This window comes from Drosophila ficusphila, unplaced genomic scaffold, assembly GCF_018152265.1.
Source record: "Drosophila ficusphila isolate 14025-0441.05 unplaced genomic scaffold, ASM1815226v1 contig_198, whole genome shotgun sequence".
Taxonomy (NCBI): domain Eukaryota; kingdom Metazoa; phylum Arthropoda; class Insecta; order Diptera; family Drosophilidae; genus Drosophila; species Drosophila ficusphila.
Window position 1 is genome coordinate 10,999,591 of NW_025064092.1, and position 18,155 is coordinate 11,017,745.

Sequence of the window (18,155 nt, forward strand, 5' to 3'; positions counted from 1 at the left end):
AGTGCATAACGAAAATGTTAAGTGCAAGTGCTCAGTGTTTTCTTTCGGTGCACAACACACGATTAGGTGATACATGTGCATTAATATGACAGTTTGTTTGCGAAACAGTTGCTGTTGCAGTTGCAGTTCTCCTCGGGGCTTTGTCCTTTTTGTTTGTCGGCCTCGCCGACATTCGATATTAACAGATATTGGCAACCGACTTTTGAGCGATTCACAAGCAGCATAGCATTTGCCCTCCCTCGACTTAAGCTGCTCCATCGGTTGCCGCTTCCTTTTGGCAGAATATTCAATGCTTCATATGCCAAACATTCTCGGTAAACTGTTTTTAAATTGCAAATTGCTAAAATGGTGTTGCCAGTTGACAAAACCGAAATCCAAACTGGCAGCCGCAATGATAACAAAAGTAGAGCGGGAAAATTGGCGAAGAGCCCTTTTCCCAACCCCCTTTTCCACCCCCCTCTCCCACCCCTTATTGCAATGGCAATTTCTGGTCTCGTTCTCATATTTGTAAATATTTGCATTTTTACGCTTGTCGCCCACTCGAGCGTGTGCAATCGAATTGCATTCGCACACACACACAGATGCACAGCGGACTTTGTCTGTGTCCGTACGCTGCATCTGTGTGTGTATCTGTGTGTGTAATGGCGTGCGAACAAGATATCCTTCCGCTCTGCCGCCCAACCCTCTCCCACTCCCCCTCCCCCTTTGCTCCTCATCTTCCACCCGGGCGAACGGCAGCGGGGCTTGACCAACATTTAAATGGACGCTTAACTCAGGGACCCAAAGAGTGCTGGTCGGGGGGGTTGGGCTGGTGGAAAACATTGGAAAATCGGATTGTGAGCTCTGCACCGCCCTTCGCTCCTTGGGGAGAAGGCTTTGGTTGCGGGTGCCATATAATATCTTCCTTTAACAGGCGCTTAGCAAAACTCCACTGGATTTTCAGATGGAAATTAGAAACTGCAACTTTGCCAACCAACAATGACAAAAAGTTGCGTATTTTGAAGCCGTCAGCTTAATAGGAAATTAAAGAGAAACATTGTGCGTTGGCAACGCATAATTGAGCAAATTGTATGCCGAGCTGTTCACTGGTAAAATAAGCCAGGAAAAATCCTCTTATCACACCAAACGGCCGCTACACACCACATTTCATTGAAACCAGTTTGTTTTTTTGTCGGTCACCATTGTCGGACAACAATTAATTTGTAATTTCATTTCATTTTGTTCGAATGAACGCATCCCTTTTTTGGCGGACCGAAAATTAAATCAATTTTAGCCGAGTTAGGTAGAATGAATTTTTATTTGGTCAAATATTAGCATTTCACTTAATTAGTTGCAAGTATAGCCATACACGCTGGATTTTCGCAAAATTGATTTTCCTATTTTTTTCACACTTGTTTTCGTTAAAACGTGAATAAAATGGCCAAAAATAAATTTGTTTCATCCGTTTTTCTATCGGTTTCAATGTCTGATTTTTTAAGATTGCACAGCAATTTAGATTTAAAGTTCTATCAAAAACGAATACCCCACGTAATAATTAAAAAAAAATCGACTTTGAACATGTTTTAAAATAACAAATTTATATTTCTATTTATTTATTATTATTCTGGGTTCTACCTACCGATCAACGGGCTACTTCCCCAAGAAAAAGGCGCTGCTCTTCTTACTATACGTACCCCCATTTACCACTTCCCGGACCGCAACTTATACATAACTTATTAAGAGTTACTTTATGGAAATTTTGTATTACCACAAAATAAATAAATCATTATTTAAAAAAGGAATTTATTAAGCGTTTTTAATTATTTCTCAATTGGATTTACCAGGCGAACAGAAACGGCTAGAAGGTTGCTCCAATTTCCAAATAACCATATCCGAGTTTCAAACCCATTTTATGTGGATCCCGTGTGGAGAGCGATTTGAGGAAATTTAGATTTACCGGCAGCAACCAGCTATGGATTATGTTTGCCAGGTGGCTAAAGTCGTATTTTTCGATCGAAAACAAATAAATCTGGAAGTTTTGTCCATTTGGGCAGTCCAAATTAGCAGTTTCTGAAAATGTTTTACCAGGCGAACAGAAATGCCTAGAAGGTGGCCACATTTCTTGCCCAAATAACAGACAAATTACCATTGGAAAAAGTTTTTTTTTGCCCAAAACTACAAAAAATGGCTTTAAAAAAACCAGTTTTTTTGGAATATCTGAGAAAGTACTCTCCCAAATGTGGAGTGGCATACATCGTTGAATTCGTAATAAAATTCTGATTCCGGTGGTATAAACACCCAAAAAAGTTGAAATTTTGCCATTTTTCGCAAAAAATGACGATGTTACCCCTTATGAAAATTGCGAAAATTGGCCAAAAATCTTTTTTTTTTTTTGAATCATCCAAAAAGTGATTGGGCTCGTTAACTGTGGTCATAAGGTGCTCAAAACAGTGTTTGGTTTTGCTGTAAGTCACTTTTTGGCCCCATTACAACCGAAAACTTGCACACCAGCTATTTAAAATTCATATATTTCTTATATTTATTTATTAAATATAGATATAGATAATATAGATATAGATAAATAAAAATACAGATAGCTTCGTTTTTCCTTGTGAGATTACCCCGCAGTTATCTTAAGTCGAAATTCGTTAAGCTCCACTAATAACTGAATTGCCCAGATGCTGAGTTTGAGAACAGATTAGCCTCCTTAAAATGGAAACATCAATGGAAGTGGGCGTGTTCCGGATGCTGCCCTTTGCCGGTTCATTAATATATCAAAGCTGTAACCACAGTCGGCAATGAACCCCATTTCCCTTCCCATTTCCCACACTAACCCCATTGGTTTTCCTCCCCTTCGAACGTAAAACGCCTTTTAACGGAAACTTATAAACACAACGCGCTAATTATTTTTCGACATGCCTGTTCTGTGGTTCTATCTCTTTCTGCGGCCTCTTGCCATCTCTTTCCTTGGGTTGCGTAACAAAATATTTGCGTTGCGGTTGCATGGGGAAACTTATTCACCGTCGCAGCCCGCTAAGCTGTATTTGGAATTTCGGAGAGTATTATAGCTTCAATTGGGAAATCAGAAATAAATGGTTCGGTTAAAAAGAAATCAAATCACGGTAAGGATAGAATGTTAACCATTTATTACGATATTATGCATGGTTCTTTCAATTATTTATTTTAAGCGTTCCCTGATTTTCCTATCCAATAAAATGCTATTTTCATTTTTGGAAATTACTGATTACTTAAAGTTTACTTTGTGTGTTTTATGCTGGTGCTGCTCGAATGCTCTTCTAACTTGACGGCAAATCGATATAGTTTCGGATGGGCAGATTCCCCCGAAGATGTGCGAAAACTTCAAACTTGTCCGTAGTTTATGAAGTGTTTTATTCGTGCCACGAGCCATAACTGGCCAACTTGTTGTCATCGTTTTGCCGGCTTGTCTGAGCCCGCTTATCGGGATGGGGCTTTCGGAGCAGACAACGTGCTCAAGACATTAGCGGGGATTCCCTTGGCGGCGCCCCTCTAATGCCTTTCCGCCAGCGGAGGGCGTTTCTGTGACGGCATTTGCCATTTCCGCTTCCGCTGCACGTACGTGGCACTTGGCCTAACTACTTGCTACACAGATAGACCTCCGAGGTCACGCCCACGCACACGCCAAGAAAAACTTGGATAGCTATCCAAGATGTTCTCAAATTTTTAGATTCCTTTTCAACTTATCAGTAGAGAGAAAAAAATGTTTATACTAATTTACAAATATTTATGAAAAATTCTCATTGAGTTGATTTAGTTTCCAATATTTTCGAACAAATATAATTTTTGTCTGTGCATTGGAAAACTCGCCCAAATGTGTGTGGCAACATTGTTTGTGGTTCTTGTAGTTGTTGTCAGCTCGTTTTTGGCCTGCCGCTTATTGTAGTTAAGTTTTATGCCGCCATTTTCTTCCGCTTTGCGTGTTGCACGTACTTTGCCCCTGTTTTTTCTGCTTTTGCCACTTCCCTGATGTCTGCACTTCCCCTTTCCCTTTCCCTATCCCCCTTCTCTTTTCCATTTCCCATTTCCCTGCTCCTTTCCTATTGCTTGCCACCCACTCCTCTGTCGCTCATGCACTTAATTCCATTTTCACTTTCTTTAATGATGCTCAATTTTTTGCATCATTAATCTTTAGCGATTTTCAGCTTTGCCGCTGACTGACACGTCGTCTCAACGGGGTTTTCCCTGCACTTCCCCGCTTTCCACACCCGCTCCCTCGCCGCCCACAAACTCCTTTTTACGGGCTGCCTCAGCTGTTTGCCCTAATAAGCATGCTACAAAATTTGTAATTACAATTTCTGGATAACTGGCTGTGAGTGCTGGGAAAATTCTCATAAATTTTATAACAGAGGTTTGGGAACGATTACAAAACGGCATAATTGCAGGTATTTAATTCATGCCACGACTTAAACGTTATATAAAATACTTCATTTGAAGAAATTATTGTGTTTCTCTGCTCATAAGCACATTGTTTAAATTGAAAAGCTTCGACCTGGTTGAAATAGTGCACTGAATTACTGAAGAAATTACCCAAGCACTTGCCATTGTCACTTCCCATAAATCAATCGCTTAAAATGTAGCACTTTTATTGAACTTAAAACTGTTGGTATTTGTGTCAACTCATTCGAACCGGGTGAAAAATGAAGCCTAGGCAGCCAGCCTTGATTGATGAACCCATCGATTATTAAATGCCACACTTTGCACTCCTCGCCGGCGATTTTTCGATGCGGTCATGGCCCGATGGACCGGGTTGCTGGTCGAAATTGATTTGATTGCCCTCCCGCCTCGATTTCCTATTCGGTCGCACAGATCAGCGGCTGCCGCTGGCTACGCAGAGTTCCCCCCTCGCAGAGTTCAGAACAGAGCCCAGAGCCCAGAGAACCCACAGAACCCCCTTCGAAGAACTTGCATTGTTGATGCTGTTTTCATTTTATTTCCAATACGAGTACAATATTTCCACTTCGTCCTCGTCGTGCTGCTCGCCCTTCTCGCTTTCCTTAAACAACTTTTTGCTGCTGCTGTTTTTATTTGAAGTTTGCAATAAAATAAAAGCCACATGGAGCCGGGGGATTAGTGGGGCCTGAAGGGCGTTGGGGGGGGGGCTGAAGGGGGCATGGTCAGAGACCGAATGGCCACGGACCTCGGCCCTCGGCCACAGACACGGAACGCGCAACTATAAAGCAAAAAACCTCATTCATATAATTTATGTGTGACTCCCCAGGGATGGCAGCGTGACACGTGTCCTGGCGTCACTGGCCATGTCCTGCCACCGACGAACCCGCAAACTTGTCTTACTTTCTCTTTTTTTCAGCCTCATTTATGCAAGGTGATTTATTCGACGGGCAGAGGTGTTCGGAGCTAGTTATTTGAAGACAGCTTTTACCCGAAAATATCTTTCGGTGTTTTACTGATTAGGAGTTGATTTAAACATTGTTACTACATCTCCGATTACATGTCTCGATAACACCTTATTTTCACTTCAATTAAAACATTAATTGCGGTAAAGTACCGTTTATCCAAGACGATTGATAACTTAATGAGATCGATAACTCCGATGAAAGTGCCACCTCTAGGCCATTCGCAGTACGAGCTTCCGAAAAAGGGCTTCTGCTCTTACTTCTGCTGGTTGCATTTTATTTTACCATTTCGTTTCGTCCACGCCTGAATTTATGAATTTCGACCCGTTGCCGTTGCCGTTCCTCTTCTTCCTCCTCGTCCTGCCACGCCTCCTCGGCCGCCCCCGCCATGTGGCGCATCCATTGTTGGCCCCGCACATATGCGGTTTTATATATTGACACTTAAAATTTATGGGACTTAAAAATCTACAAAACGCTGCCACGTTTTGTCCTGCAAAGTTGGTTTAGAGCTTTGGGTTTCAGTTTCAGCGGCTTGGCGATGCAGACAGCGGAGGGGGAGGGGGGTTGCAGAGAGGGGGGTGGGGGTCGCAAAGTCGGTGGTTGTGCCCCCGACAAAAGCTTGGCACGCCCTTTGTTCAAAAAATGAAAAAAAAACAGAAAACAAGCAGCAGAAAAACAGGAGTCAAGGCTGTGAGAAGTCAGTTGACGGGAGTGTGGAAAGTGCAAAAACTAAGCAGCAAATCGTGTGTGAAATTAACAGGCTTGCCGCAGCCAGGGTTGTCACGCCCGCGGGGAGAGATATATCGAAAAAAAAATAAAAACAGACGAACCAATCCACTGCCGCCGAATGAGTGCAAATGTGTCGAAAAAAATTGATTTCTTTTGGGATGTGAAAAATTATGGGTTCAATTTAGCGTACAAATAAACTCATTTACGTTTAAATATGTGTGATCAAATCTACTATTGTGCAAATCAATTGGACAATAACTATATTTTGAATATAGTTATTTTATTTTCTAATATTTGCACAACCAAGAGAAGTGTTATGCGCATTGTCTGCTAATCAAATATACGACTGAAGGCAAATCTCCAGGAGACTGCTCCACATTCAGCCAACTGGGTTGCCAACTCATTTGTAATGCAAGTTTCCTTGTGTAGAAAAGTTGCCTTCCGCTTCCTTTTCTTCCTGCTCTGCTAATTAAATATAACTTAAAGTCTATCAAAAACAAATTAATCATTTAACAGCCGCAAATTGCCAGAAGTGCGGCTGCCAGAAGTGGTTACTTTGGGTGGCAACTGGGTTGCTTTGGTGGCTCGGTGGCTCCGACACACCAAAAGAAGCCAAGCCAATAAGCTGGAGGCACTTTCTATTTCGTTTCCATTGCTGATTTCATTCAGTTAATCAGCTTATTGAACTTGAGGTTCACTGGCTGGCTGTGGGCCAATCTCCCGGAAAAGCCGGGCTGGGAAAACGAAAAGTTGGCAATTGGGGATTTGGTTTTTAAGCAGTTGCAGCTGCTGTCCACGGCGGACTCAAATCAAATTCAATTTGCCGGCAGTGAGTGTGTGCGGCAGCTGTGGCAACTCTGGCAACTCTGGCCGACTCCCAAGCTCAATTAATTACACAATGAGTGGAGTAGAGTTGGCTTTATGTTTTTCCTTTGGCGCCCTCCCACATCATAATTGCTATAAATTGTGATTGCCTGTCGGTTAGATTATCACTCACCTGAGTTGGCTGAGTGGACAGCAAGTCGATGTGCTCCTCGTGTTGCTGCTGGCGAGCCAGTGTTGCCGTGGGTGTCAGATGTTGCTGCTGCTGCTGTTGCTGCTGTTGCTGTTGCTGTTGTTGCTGCTGGAACTGCTGCTGGTAGTGCTGCTGCTGCTGGTATTCATATTGCTGCTGCATTTGATATTGCAATTGCTGGTACTTCAAGTGTTGCTGCTGCTGCTGCTGTTGTTGTGGTTGTTGCTGTTGCTGTTGCTGGTGTTGCTGCTGTTGCTGTTGTCCGTGCACCAGGCAACAGCAATAGAGAACGATTGCCAGCAATTGAATCGTATTGGCAACACTGCGTGCTGTTTTATTTATTGCTGACGACGGCATGTTGCCAGTCGCTGTCTATATGGTGGCGGATATATATGCGGGTATATCCGATTCCTCCTCGCTCCTCGCACAATCCTATTTGTGCCAAGTATGCAACACTTTGCTTGCCGCTGTGTTTTCCTGTCTCTGGTCGATGGTCTCTGGTTTCTGGTTTTGGGATTCGGGTTTCGGGTTGCGGGTTGCGGCTCTCCTCCTCCTTCACCAGTTGCCGCCTTTCGGTCCTGCCCCACTGAAAAAAAAGAAAAGAAAAGAAAAACATTTTCAGAGAGTGGCAAGAGCGCAAATAAATCCAACTTGTTCTTAAGTATCCGACACATATAGCATATAGCATATAGCATGTGCATGGAATATGGCGAAATAAGCAAACAGTTCGCCATTCATTCATTCCCATCTCGAGCAACTTTTAAAAGTGATTTCCAGTCGGGGAGTGCTTTAACTAGAGCAATATAAATAGTACGAGTATCAACTGTGAAACTGAGAAGTTGTAATTTGTGTTTAAAGAAATTAAGTTTGGCTATTGAAATGTTTTTATTCAGAATAACACATATTACTTCAGGGCTAAGAAGACAGACATTCCAAGATCGTTCTCAAATTTGCAGTACAAAATTGCTGCTTGCAGTTAATGGAATTTTTAAGCACCGAAGCGGGCAGGAAAATAAGGCGGAAAACAATATAAGGGGAGGAGGGGTGGCAAGTGGCAAGTGGCAAGTGGTGTGTATCATTTTCATATGCCGTGGATATAATTGTGGCCACAAATGAAAATGGCTGCGGCAAACGCACAACAGAAATAAAAATATAAGAAGAGGCAACAATTAAAACAAAAGAAAATGGCAAATAATGAGTGCAATCGGCAAAATGTCTGCGTGCAAAAATCAAAAATACGATTTTCCATAATTAATGCACGGGCCAAACGAAAAACAAAACAATTTTCTTTTTGACTAAAAGAAAGACGACGGCGGCGGCGAAGAAGTGCCGGAGAGAAGAAATCAATTTCACTTTTCAATTAAATGCCGGGGAAAAGCGGATGATGATGTTAATGATGGGGATGAGCCGTTTTTCCACCCGGGGGGAGGTGGGCTGCATTTTTTAATATCTATGCAATAAAAGTTGCTGCGAAAATTGCACTTTGATGTGGCTGGCGAGTGAAGCAAGTGGTGGCGGCGGCGGCGGGGAGGGGGCGTGGCTTCGAAGAGCCGGCAGCAATTACATGCTCACTCCCTCTGCCCGTCCCACTCGCTCCCCATCGCCCCTTCTCGCTCTGGCGCCTTTTAAGCTGCATAATCATAAATTTTACTTGCGATATATTCAACCAGCGGAAAAATAAAAGATCTTACAGCAGGCTGTGAGTTAATGTGAAGTACGAATGGCAAACTGTGGATGCCCTTTGGTGAACCATAATTCCAGCTAAAAAGTTTTCTTCTATTAATATTACCACATATGGATTTTGTTGTTAAATAAACTTCCAAACGAGAAAACGGTTTAAATGCAATATCATGGAACTCCTTGAAAATATTTTAAACCATTTTCCTGGCCCTTAGAATTTGTTTGCTTTATTTTATTTACACTTTGCTGTATTGACTTTCCTCTGAACATTTGTAAAGGGCAGACGTTCAGGAAAAAATAAGAACATTTTATCGCTGGATATGAATGAATGCGTAATACATACATGCTTCGGCACTTACACACACAATACACACACACACACTCAGCAATGCAGGCTGGAAAAATAAATTTTATATTGCTGGGCAGGCCGCAAAAAAATCGAATCTCAACGATGCGATTGCCAACAACTTTTGACTGCGTTAACAAACTTGTTTTTACTGCTGTTTCCGGTGCTACATGGCCACATCCCCGCCATCGGGACGCCCCTCTTGTTTGGTGTCAATGATAGCGGGAATGATACTTTGTGTACACACTTCATTTGCACAAGTGTCCGTTGGCCACGGCCACAGCAATGATCGTTCGAGTTGAATGGCGGCAGACGGGGCGTATACGCAATACGCAACGTCCCGTTGGCCCTTTCGCCGACTGCTCTGCAAAGTGGGCCAATAATCATCGTCATTACGCCAATCAGCGAGCCAGCTCAACTGAAATGGACTGGGCCGAGGTGTTTGCTTTCATAAAGATAATGCCACGATATGAAATGTGGAGAGCTATGCCATCGAAAGGCAGCCAACAAGACATCGATGCTTTAAGTACGTCTACATAACCTGAATAAAACAAGATACCGAAATGGTAAGCTTTTTAAAATCTAATGGAAAACTTATCACTAAAAAACTACTAAATACAGAATACAGATTTAAGATTATTACTTAAGAGTATTACTTTTTAAGCATTTATTGCAGGCAGATGAAATTGTGTCAGAAAACGATTCTCTTTGGGATTTTCTCGTCTGCGAAATATGAACACCCTTCGCCGCGTTTATTGACAGCCTCGTAAAATTGATAAACAATAAATGGCATCGAATCTTGAGCCCCCACTTGCCGCGCAGGAATTACATAATGTCCCCATAACCTGCTCCTCCTCGTAAAGCACTTTAATGGGGCTCAGAACTCAACAAGGGCCGCTTAAGAGTCGAAATCCGAGGAGGTCGCCTGGAATTTTATGCCCCCACGGAGAAGCAGCGGAGATTTCGACGCCGCTGCCCACAAAAATCGAGGGAAAAATTGCAAGCGAAGTGTAAAATTTATGATAAAAACGTGCCACGCTGATAAGAATGTCCTGGACGGGCGGAAGTTGCTGCAGGAGCGAACCGGAAGTGGACAGGGAGCTGTTGCTCGATTGCTCTCTTCTTCGGAATATCAATATCTAATTCTCTTCAAATTTATTTAAGATGTTCTTTAACATTTATATATAATATATATTTAGTTGCAAAGGGATATAGGGAAGCGACCCTTTGAAGCATCGCCGGTGCTTCCTGTTCTTCCGGGCAATTAACGCTCGTCAAAGGAGTGGCAAGAGGACGAAAGATATAGGTATGCAGGATAAGGCAGCCGCGTCTTCTGAGCGGCAGGTGGTGCCAATTGGCCTTATCCTTCGGTCAATGCAATCAGGCTCGATGGGAGCCAAAGAGAATGCCGCAGAAGGGCTGAGCTGAAGGGCTGAACAGGTGAACAGCTGAAAGTCGGTATGAAAAGTGGTTGGAAAATACTGATGATGCTCCTGATGATGCTGCTGTTGATGTTGCAACGGTGTGGCACGGTGGCACGGCCTTAGGCCAACTGCAGCATATTTTCCGCTCCCGATTCGAGGTGTTCGCAGGGCACAAAAAGCCGAAGACCCCCGGCCAGCTGCATTGCTGTTTTGATTAAAAGCATCCGGCCTTTGAGCCTCAACAACAGCAGGAATTGGAGTCCGAATCGGAATCAGAATCGGAATCGGAGGAGCCTCCCCTGCAGTTCCGCTCCTGCCCCAATGTATGTGTGTGTGTGTGTGTGTGCCTAATTTGATTTGCATTCCGACAAATTTCGATCTCTCACCGTTTCTGGCCAGCGGCTATTTGGCACACAGTGCGCCGAGCTTAACTCTTGGCCAAGGCTCAAATGGTCCCCAGCGGAGCACGTGGCTGCACGCCAAGAAATAATGGCCATTCTCATTCCGCAGTTGATTACAAGGAGATCGAAGATTGAAGAAGGCTATTCCCATTCCGAAGTTGATTACAAGTAGATCAAAGATCGAAGAAAACCTCACTGTAAAACCACCTTTCAAGTTCGGAAAGTGAGAACAGGAATCTAACCAAGTGTTTTCTCGCAGTGTGGCCAGTGAAATGCTCACTGCTGCTCCATCAACTGCAGCACTCGAATCGGGATTTGGCTCCACCGGATGCGGATGCGGATGCGGATGAGCCACCGAGTGGAGCTTACCTCAATCGGCGGGCGCTTAACCTTTTGGCCAAGTGCCCGAATTGTGTCATCTTCGCTTCTTGCAACTCACTTTTCGATTTTCGCTTTTGTCTGGAGCCCATTTTTATTCATTGAGACATTGCGTATACGCAGCGTGGCATAATTTATGCATGAATGCGACTGCAGCGGCTCGGTTGGGGAAATACGTGAGTTATGGCAGCCGCTGGCCAGAAACGAGGCCAAAAGCCAGGCCAAGGAAGCCCAGAACCATTCGAAGTGTTTGACAGCCAAGGCGCTGCAAATTCCCAAAACTAATCAGCACGAAAAACGGGGCTCGCTCGCCAAAAAAAAGAAAGGGGCGACTACTTTCAGTCCTGTTCCCAGGCAGGAATCATAGCACAGATAGTCGGAGGAGCCTGGCCCACTGGCGCATCAAGTAATAACACGCATTTCAATGGCTCCTCGGTGCTGTAAACTTGTCCCATAAGCAGGGTCAACTCGGCACTGAGGAAAGAGTTTGGGAAAGTGGGAAAGTGGGGAAGCAGGAAAAGCAGGCAGTGCACAAAAAACCATTAATCAAATGAGCTCCTCTGCCTGCACGTGTATGTGTATGTGTGTGTATTGGTGTGTGTGTCAGGCAGGAAACGGAAGTGTTACGCTAAGCCATTTTGTCTGCACGTTTGTCAAACGAGCGAAAGTTCCTGACGAACCACTGGATGCCCTTAGTCCCCTGGGAAAAAGGAGAGAATGATGGGATTTTCTGGCGGGAAAAGGGAAAAAAAGAGGAAGAGAGGTCGCAAGGGCTGGGAAAACATTCATCGGAAGAGGATTCTTCAGGCGAGTGCCTTTGAACAAGTATAAATTAATAAATGCCACAGCTTTGTCCATTAAATTCAATTATGAAAAGAATGCATTTTTCATGAATACAAAACAGTGAAGCGAAAAAGGAAGAAAGAAGGCACATACTATATGAACTATATAATATCTGAATATTTGAATAACGAGTTCAAATATTTGTTTAGCATCGAAAGCACGCATTGTTTATTGTTAAATGAATGCCAAAATGGAGTCTTTTTAAGGGCAATTTCACTCGGTTGGCACGGCAATTATGCGAATGCCTCCTCTTTTTTGACCCCGGGCTCTGCTTCGCACTTGTGAGCCGGCCTCAACTTTTATCTCGCCGCCCCCTGTCACCCACCCCCACCCACCACCCACCAACCAGCATCGAGCATCTCGTTATGGCCATAGGCCAAATCCGAAGCCAAATGCAAAAACTAAAGCCAAAACTTTTTGTTTAGCTATTTGCTGCTGTTGTGCTGTTGTGTTCGCCTGGCCATCCTGGCACGCACACTAATAGATGCAAATACATACATTAGCACATCGACAAGCGAACAGGTGCACTGCTAGAAAAAGTGTTTGCCATTCGAACTTCACAAGTGGGAGAGATCATAAGCGAGCACTCAAACCTATTCTAGTTATTAGACACTCAGATGTGTAAGTGAACACTCAAACCTATTCTAGTTATTATTAGACACTCAGACTCAAACCAAATGCTCCTTTGCATTTCAAGATAAATAATCCTATTTATACCTTATATCCTATTTATGCTGCTTTTCTTTCAGTGCACACCAAACTCACACAAAGAGTTGCCGTGTCGCCGGTGAATGGGGAACATGTGTTTGCGCATTTAGTTTCCTTCTCCGCTGGCTCAACTTGATGAAGTGCAAAAACGAACAAAAAAAAGAATTAAGGCAAAGCCCAGGTGAGACAGGTGGAAAGTGGAAAAGCGGGGAAGGGGAGGAAAAAGGGGGGCGAAAGTTCAAGCTGACAGCTGTCAGGCGAGCTAACCAAAACATATTCGGGGGCCTTAAAGAGCAAAGCCATTTGAGCCCGATCAAAATAATCCCAATAAATTTGTCGCCAGTTTTCGGGGAAGTCGGGCAAACTTAAATATATATAGAGAGACAGACAGACAGACAGGTGGTGGTAGTAAAATCTGGCCAACACGAGACATTCAAGAGATTGCTTCATCGGCTTATGGATTTTTCCAATCCCAAATCGAAACAAATCGAGGCAAATGAAAAACCTCTGCGAAGTGAACATTCCGCGCTGAAGAAAGCATTTCAATCGCAACTCTTTTTGCTCACATTAACGAGTCTGCGTGAATATTTCTATGATAACTATCATGCATGTTGGGCAACTTATGGATTAGTTCAAAATTTCGTTTGCATTCTCCGCATTTCGGATCGTGATAATTAAAAGGTAATAATTTCAATGCTCGGCTGCACTCGCTGGCTGGGAGGAGTGAGACTTTCGATTTTCCAGCAGCAATTTTCCAACTATTTTCCAACGCTCCGCCTGCCCGCCGACTTTTGCAACAACAAGGGGATAATTCAATTAATCCGAGCCTAATGTCGGCGATCGATTATTAATAATATATTCATTACGAAATCCGCTCCATCAAAAATGCATAAATTAGGCCATCGAAATGGCGAATATATGCAGATGCAGATACAGATACAGATACTGATGCTGATGCAGATGCAGATACAGATGCAACTGCAGCTGCCAGTTTGTGTCAAGTGTCAAAAGTGTCGGAATGTTTGACAATCCGCTCGTTCTCCCTGCGATTTGCAATTTGATTATTGACCAATTGAAATGTTTCAACTCCACATTTTCCATAGTCTTTTCCCTTTTGGGAGGGGGCGGGACACACCTACAATCGGTTTATGTTTTAATTACGAAATTAATATCAATTATGAACTCCTGACCTCGATGAAACCGGCAAATCTGTAAATCAACTTTGCATAAATGGACACACACCGATGGCCAATTTCTAAATCGATTCCCATTCTGAGTCGGAAGGCGAAGTTCCGTCCCCGAATTTCCAGATACCCATTTAATCAGCAGGAATGGCATATTTCTCGGTTCCGGAATAACTCAATCTGCGCAACAAGGTTAACTCGTTAATTGGATAAGCCAAATGGAGTTGCCATAATCTGGTTTCTTCTGGATTGTGGCTGTTGTTAATAAAGTGACTTTTTTCCTTGGAAGTTTGAAGTGATTTCCAAATTGTTCTCGTTTTTGCGCCACTCGAAATTGACGTTTTATTTAATTTGGCAACAGCAAAATTTTATTGTCATTTCATTTGATTAAAAATTTCATAATGTGGGGGGCCTTGCTTTTTATTTTTTGTTGGCCGCTGCTGTGGGATATTTTGTCAGCAGGAAAAAAGCAGCAGCAGTCGCGGCGGGAAAAGTGAAAATCTAAAATTTCTGGGCCGCAGGCGACAAAGCTTTGAGTGTGTGCTTGTGTCCCCTTGAAAAGCAGCAAAAAAAAAAAAAGCCAAAAAAGAAGAAAAATTAATAAAAGGAATAAAAAAACGTGAGATAACACAAAAAAGATGAAATTGTGCCGCAGTATTTGCGTTTGGCGGCATTTTCCCGCTGCTGCTGCTGCTGCTGCTGCCGTCTCTTTGGCGCGTTTTCACATTTTCCCCGCCGCTTTTCCGTCCACCCCCTGCACCACCCCCTGCAGCTTGTTGTTGCTGCACATGGCGAACTGCTGATGGCTTCATATTCATTTAGTTTCCCAATTCCTTTTATTTATCTTGCCGTATGTCCCCGCCCTTCTTGTTTTATTTACATTTAGATGGAATTTTTAATTTTAATTTGGCACATTGTACGAGTACGAGAAGAGTCATTGGGAATATGTCTTTGTGAAAGGGATTGCCTGCTTTTTGGTGCACTAAATGTGGATCATATTAGGATCATATTAGCTGCTGGAAGACTCATTAATTTCTCCCTTCTTCCATTGAACGCTTACTACTTGGTTCTGCTAATGCAATAGACGCGAATTTGGGGGTTTTCCCAGATTTCCATCCCGATTTCCATACCGATTTCCAGCGGCTTTTGTCGAGATCCCCCGAAGCCAGCTGTTTGCCATCAGCGTATCGCTCCGTTTGCCAGATTCCGCGCGCAAACATTTTTCGCATATTTCCCCCATATTTTCGCATGCAAACGAAATCCTTTTGATATTGGCCGCCAGCAGCAGCGTCATCCGCAAGCCTCGTCCTTTTTCCATTTTCCATTCAACGCTGCCCCGTCAACGTAATCGTCCTGTGTGCCATGGCTACGGCTGAGGCTACGGGCCCCTTCGAAAAGCTTAACGATTTCATTAACAAGGACATACACAATGGCAGCTGATTGTTGTCGTGCTGTTGCTGTTGCTGTTGCTGCTGCCGTTGCTGCTGCCTGTCACAAATTTCACTGGCAATTAGCAGAGGACCGAAAAAAGCGAAACGCTTAACCGGTTTAATTAGGGGCGCCCCAACAACTGGCGGTGGCGGTGGCGGTGGCCAAAGAAAGGGGGAGGAGGCCAAGCATCAACTGCAAATTGTTTTCATTTTCCCCCGCAACAACAACAATAACAATACCAACAGCAACAACAACACTGGCGAACTGGCAATCTAAACTCGTCACGCCGGCACAAGAAAATCAAACAAAACACACACAAAACACACCAGAAACTTTCGCTAAAAAATAAATGCGAAAAAGTAAAGCCACACGAACCAGTCACAGAAAAAAACACACCGCCCAGTCAGTCCGGCAACCGTTGCTGCCCCTCATCGGTTGCAATAAATGTTGCAGGTTGCCATTAGAAGACTGGCGAATATTGAAAGCCAAGAAACCATGTCTGCGATTCTTGTAATTTTTCAGAGAGTTTCTGTCAAAGGAATACTGCAGGTCAAACGATCGCCAATTGCTATCCTCAAGAGCCCTCTGCTGCACTTTGTTTGCTATCAGTAAATTTTTCAGCCTATTTAAGATAAACCTCCATTATGCACAACAATTAGAAGAGTTTAAAATTTATTAAAAAATAAAATATACACTTTTTTTGGAAGCTAACAGAAATCTACAGGTTATAAGACAAAAGTAGATATAAGTGTGAATAAAACTGTTTTAGAATATTATAAATCATACAAACATTTCAAACAACTTAACACTATCTAAAACTTAGTTGTTTAGGTATTTCAAATTATAATAGAACTGTATTTAAAATAGTCATTTAGCAAACTTACCAAGCTAAGCAAACAAATGCAGCTATAACTTCCGAAGATATTGCAATTGGCTTATGAGTCCATCGAATACTGCACAATGCTGCCCGTTTTTTGTTTAAATAAAAAGTACTCGAAGCGGCGCTTGTTCTTCGGATTTACTTATTTCTCAACACCACACAACACACCAACAAAAAATAGGTAAACAAATGAGCACGTGACGACACAGAAGCAAAACCAAAACCAAAACCAAAACAAAACACTTAGCACAACAAAATAATCTGGGGAACGCGCGCGGGAAACTTGAATTCGAAATCGCTGGTGGGCCAAAGTCAAAGTCAAAACACGCAATTTATGTTGCCAGTTGCTGCTGCTGGGTGTTGCACGTTGCCAGAGTGCTGTTGCAAGTTGCTGTTGTTGCCGCACGAGGGACACGACACGAGACACACACGCTGAGCGCTCGCTTGCAACTGAAGTCGCCGTCTGATAATGCCGCCTGTGTTTTTCATTTTCCGACGACGACAGCGAGCCGACTTTTCCGAGCCGACTTTTCCGAACCCGAACTCTTGGCCCGAAGCGCAGAGCCACCGAGCCGCTCGCCTCACCACTTTTCCCCACTTTTCGTCGGCGACGAGTGCAGCGTCTGCATTTTCCTCTTTTGGGCGTGTGGTGAAAACTTGCGCCAAAATATTACCAAGCCGGTACCGCCTTCCCCTCCCCCTTCCCCTTTCCCCTACCCCTTTCCTTACCACCCACCACCCACCGCTCCACTCAACTGGGTTCGCAGTAGGCCGATGCTTTCGCAGCTCCATTTCGTTCTACGCCGCTCCTCATCAGAAGGTTACCGTCCAAAAACAGGAGGGATTTTCGATTTTATAATTTTTTTTTACTTATTATTTGGAAAACATGCATAAAATGGCCAAAAATAATGTTATCCGAACGGGAAAGGTATTTTCTTTCATGTTTCTAGCTCTATAATAAAGTTGCATACCAACTTTTTCCAATTTCAGAAAACAAATTTTTTCGAAATTTTTGTGGGGATACCCCTTAAATTTTTTTCAATCGATTTTTCCGTTTTCTCGCACTTTTCTTTTGGAAAAACTTGCATAAAATGGCCAAAAATAATGTTATCTCAACGGGACAGTTATTTTCTTTCATGTTTCTAGCCCTATAACAAAGTTGCATACCAGCTTTTTCCAATTTCAGAAGATTAATTTTTTCGAAATTTTTATTTACAATTTTTGCAAAATCGATTTTTCTATTTTTCGGACATATTTTTTCAGAAAAACCTGCATAAATTGGCCAAAAATTATTGTATCTCAACGAGAAAGGTATTTTCTCTTGTTTTTAAAACACAAACAAAAATGCAAGTGCAAAAAATGTTCAAAATTTGTTCGAAAAGAAGCATTACTTTCTTGGTTTTTAGGAACCTGCACAAAACCCGCTGACAGGGCTTCCCAAGCCGAGATTCCCTCGGACACGCGGTTGGCTGGCAGGCTGACAGGTAGCCAACAAGCCAAGTTATTATCGGCGAGGTAAGCAGGGTGCGCTGGCAATTTCGACAACTTGATCCTCATCCATTCACGGTCAGCTTAGGACGCGCACCTTTTGCGGCGGCGGAGACTCTCTGCTCCCACAAATCCCGACCGCCCCGGGCCATAAGCCAATTCAAGGACACGCGGACGGAGGAGGACACGCGGCCAAAAAGCCAAGCCAGATGCGACCGGCCAGACCAGACACTCTAAACACACAAGGAGCAGGGCAGGAAAAGGCGACGCAGGCTG

At 43.4% G+C, this 18,155-nt stretch overlaps 1 protein-coding gene across 1 annotated transcript in view; it reads right to left on the reverse strand.

Moving 5' to 3' along the window:
• Nucleotides 1–16,813, reverse strand: part of LOC108092918 — a 53,952-nt gene extending 37,139 nt beyond the window's left edge. The window contains exons 1-2 of the mRNA XM_043207359.1: nt 16,396–16,813; nt 7,099–7,702 (exon numbers count right to left, since the gene is read on the reverse strand). Coding sequence (XP_043063294.1) covers nt 7,099–7,473 — 375 coding nt within the window. The 5' untranslated portion in view covers nt 7,474–7,702; nt 16,396–16,813. The remainder of the gene's footprint in view (nt 1–7,098; nt 7,703–16,395) is intronic.
• Nucleotides 16,814–18,155: the final 1,342 nt, after the last annotated feature.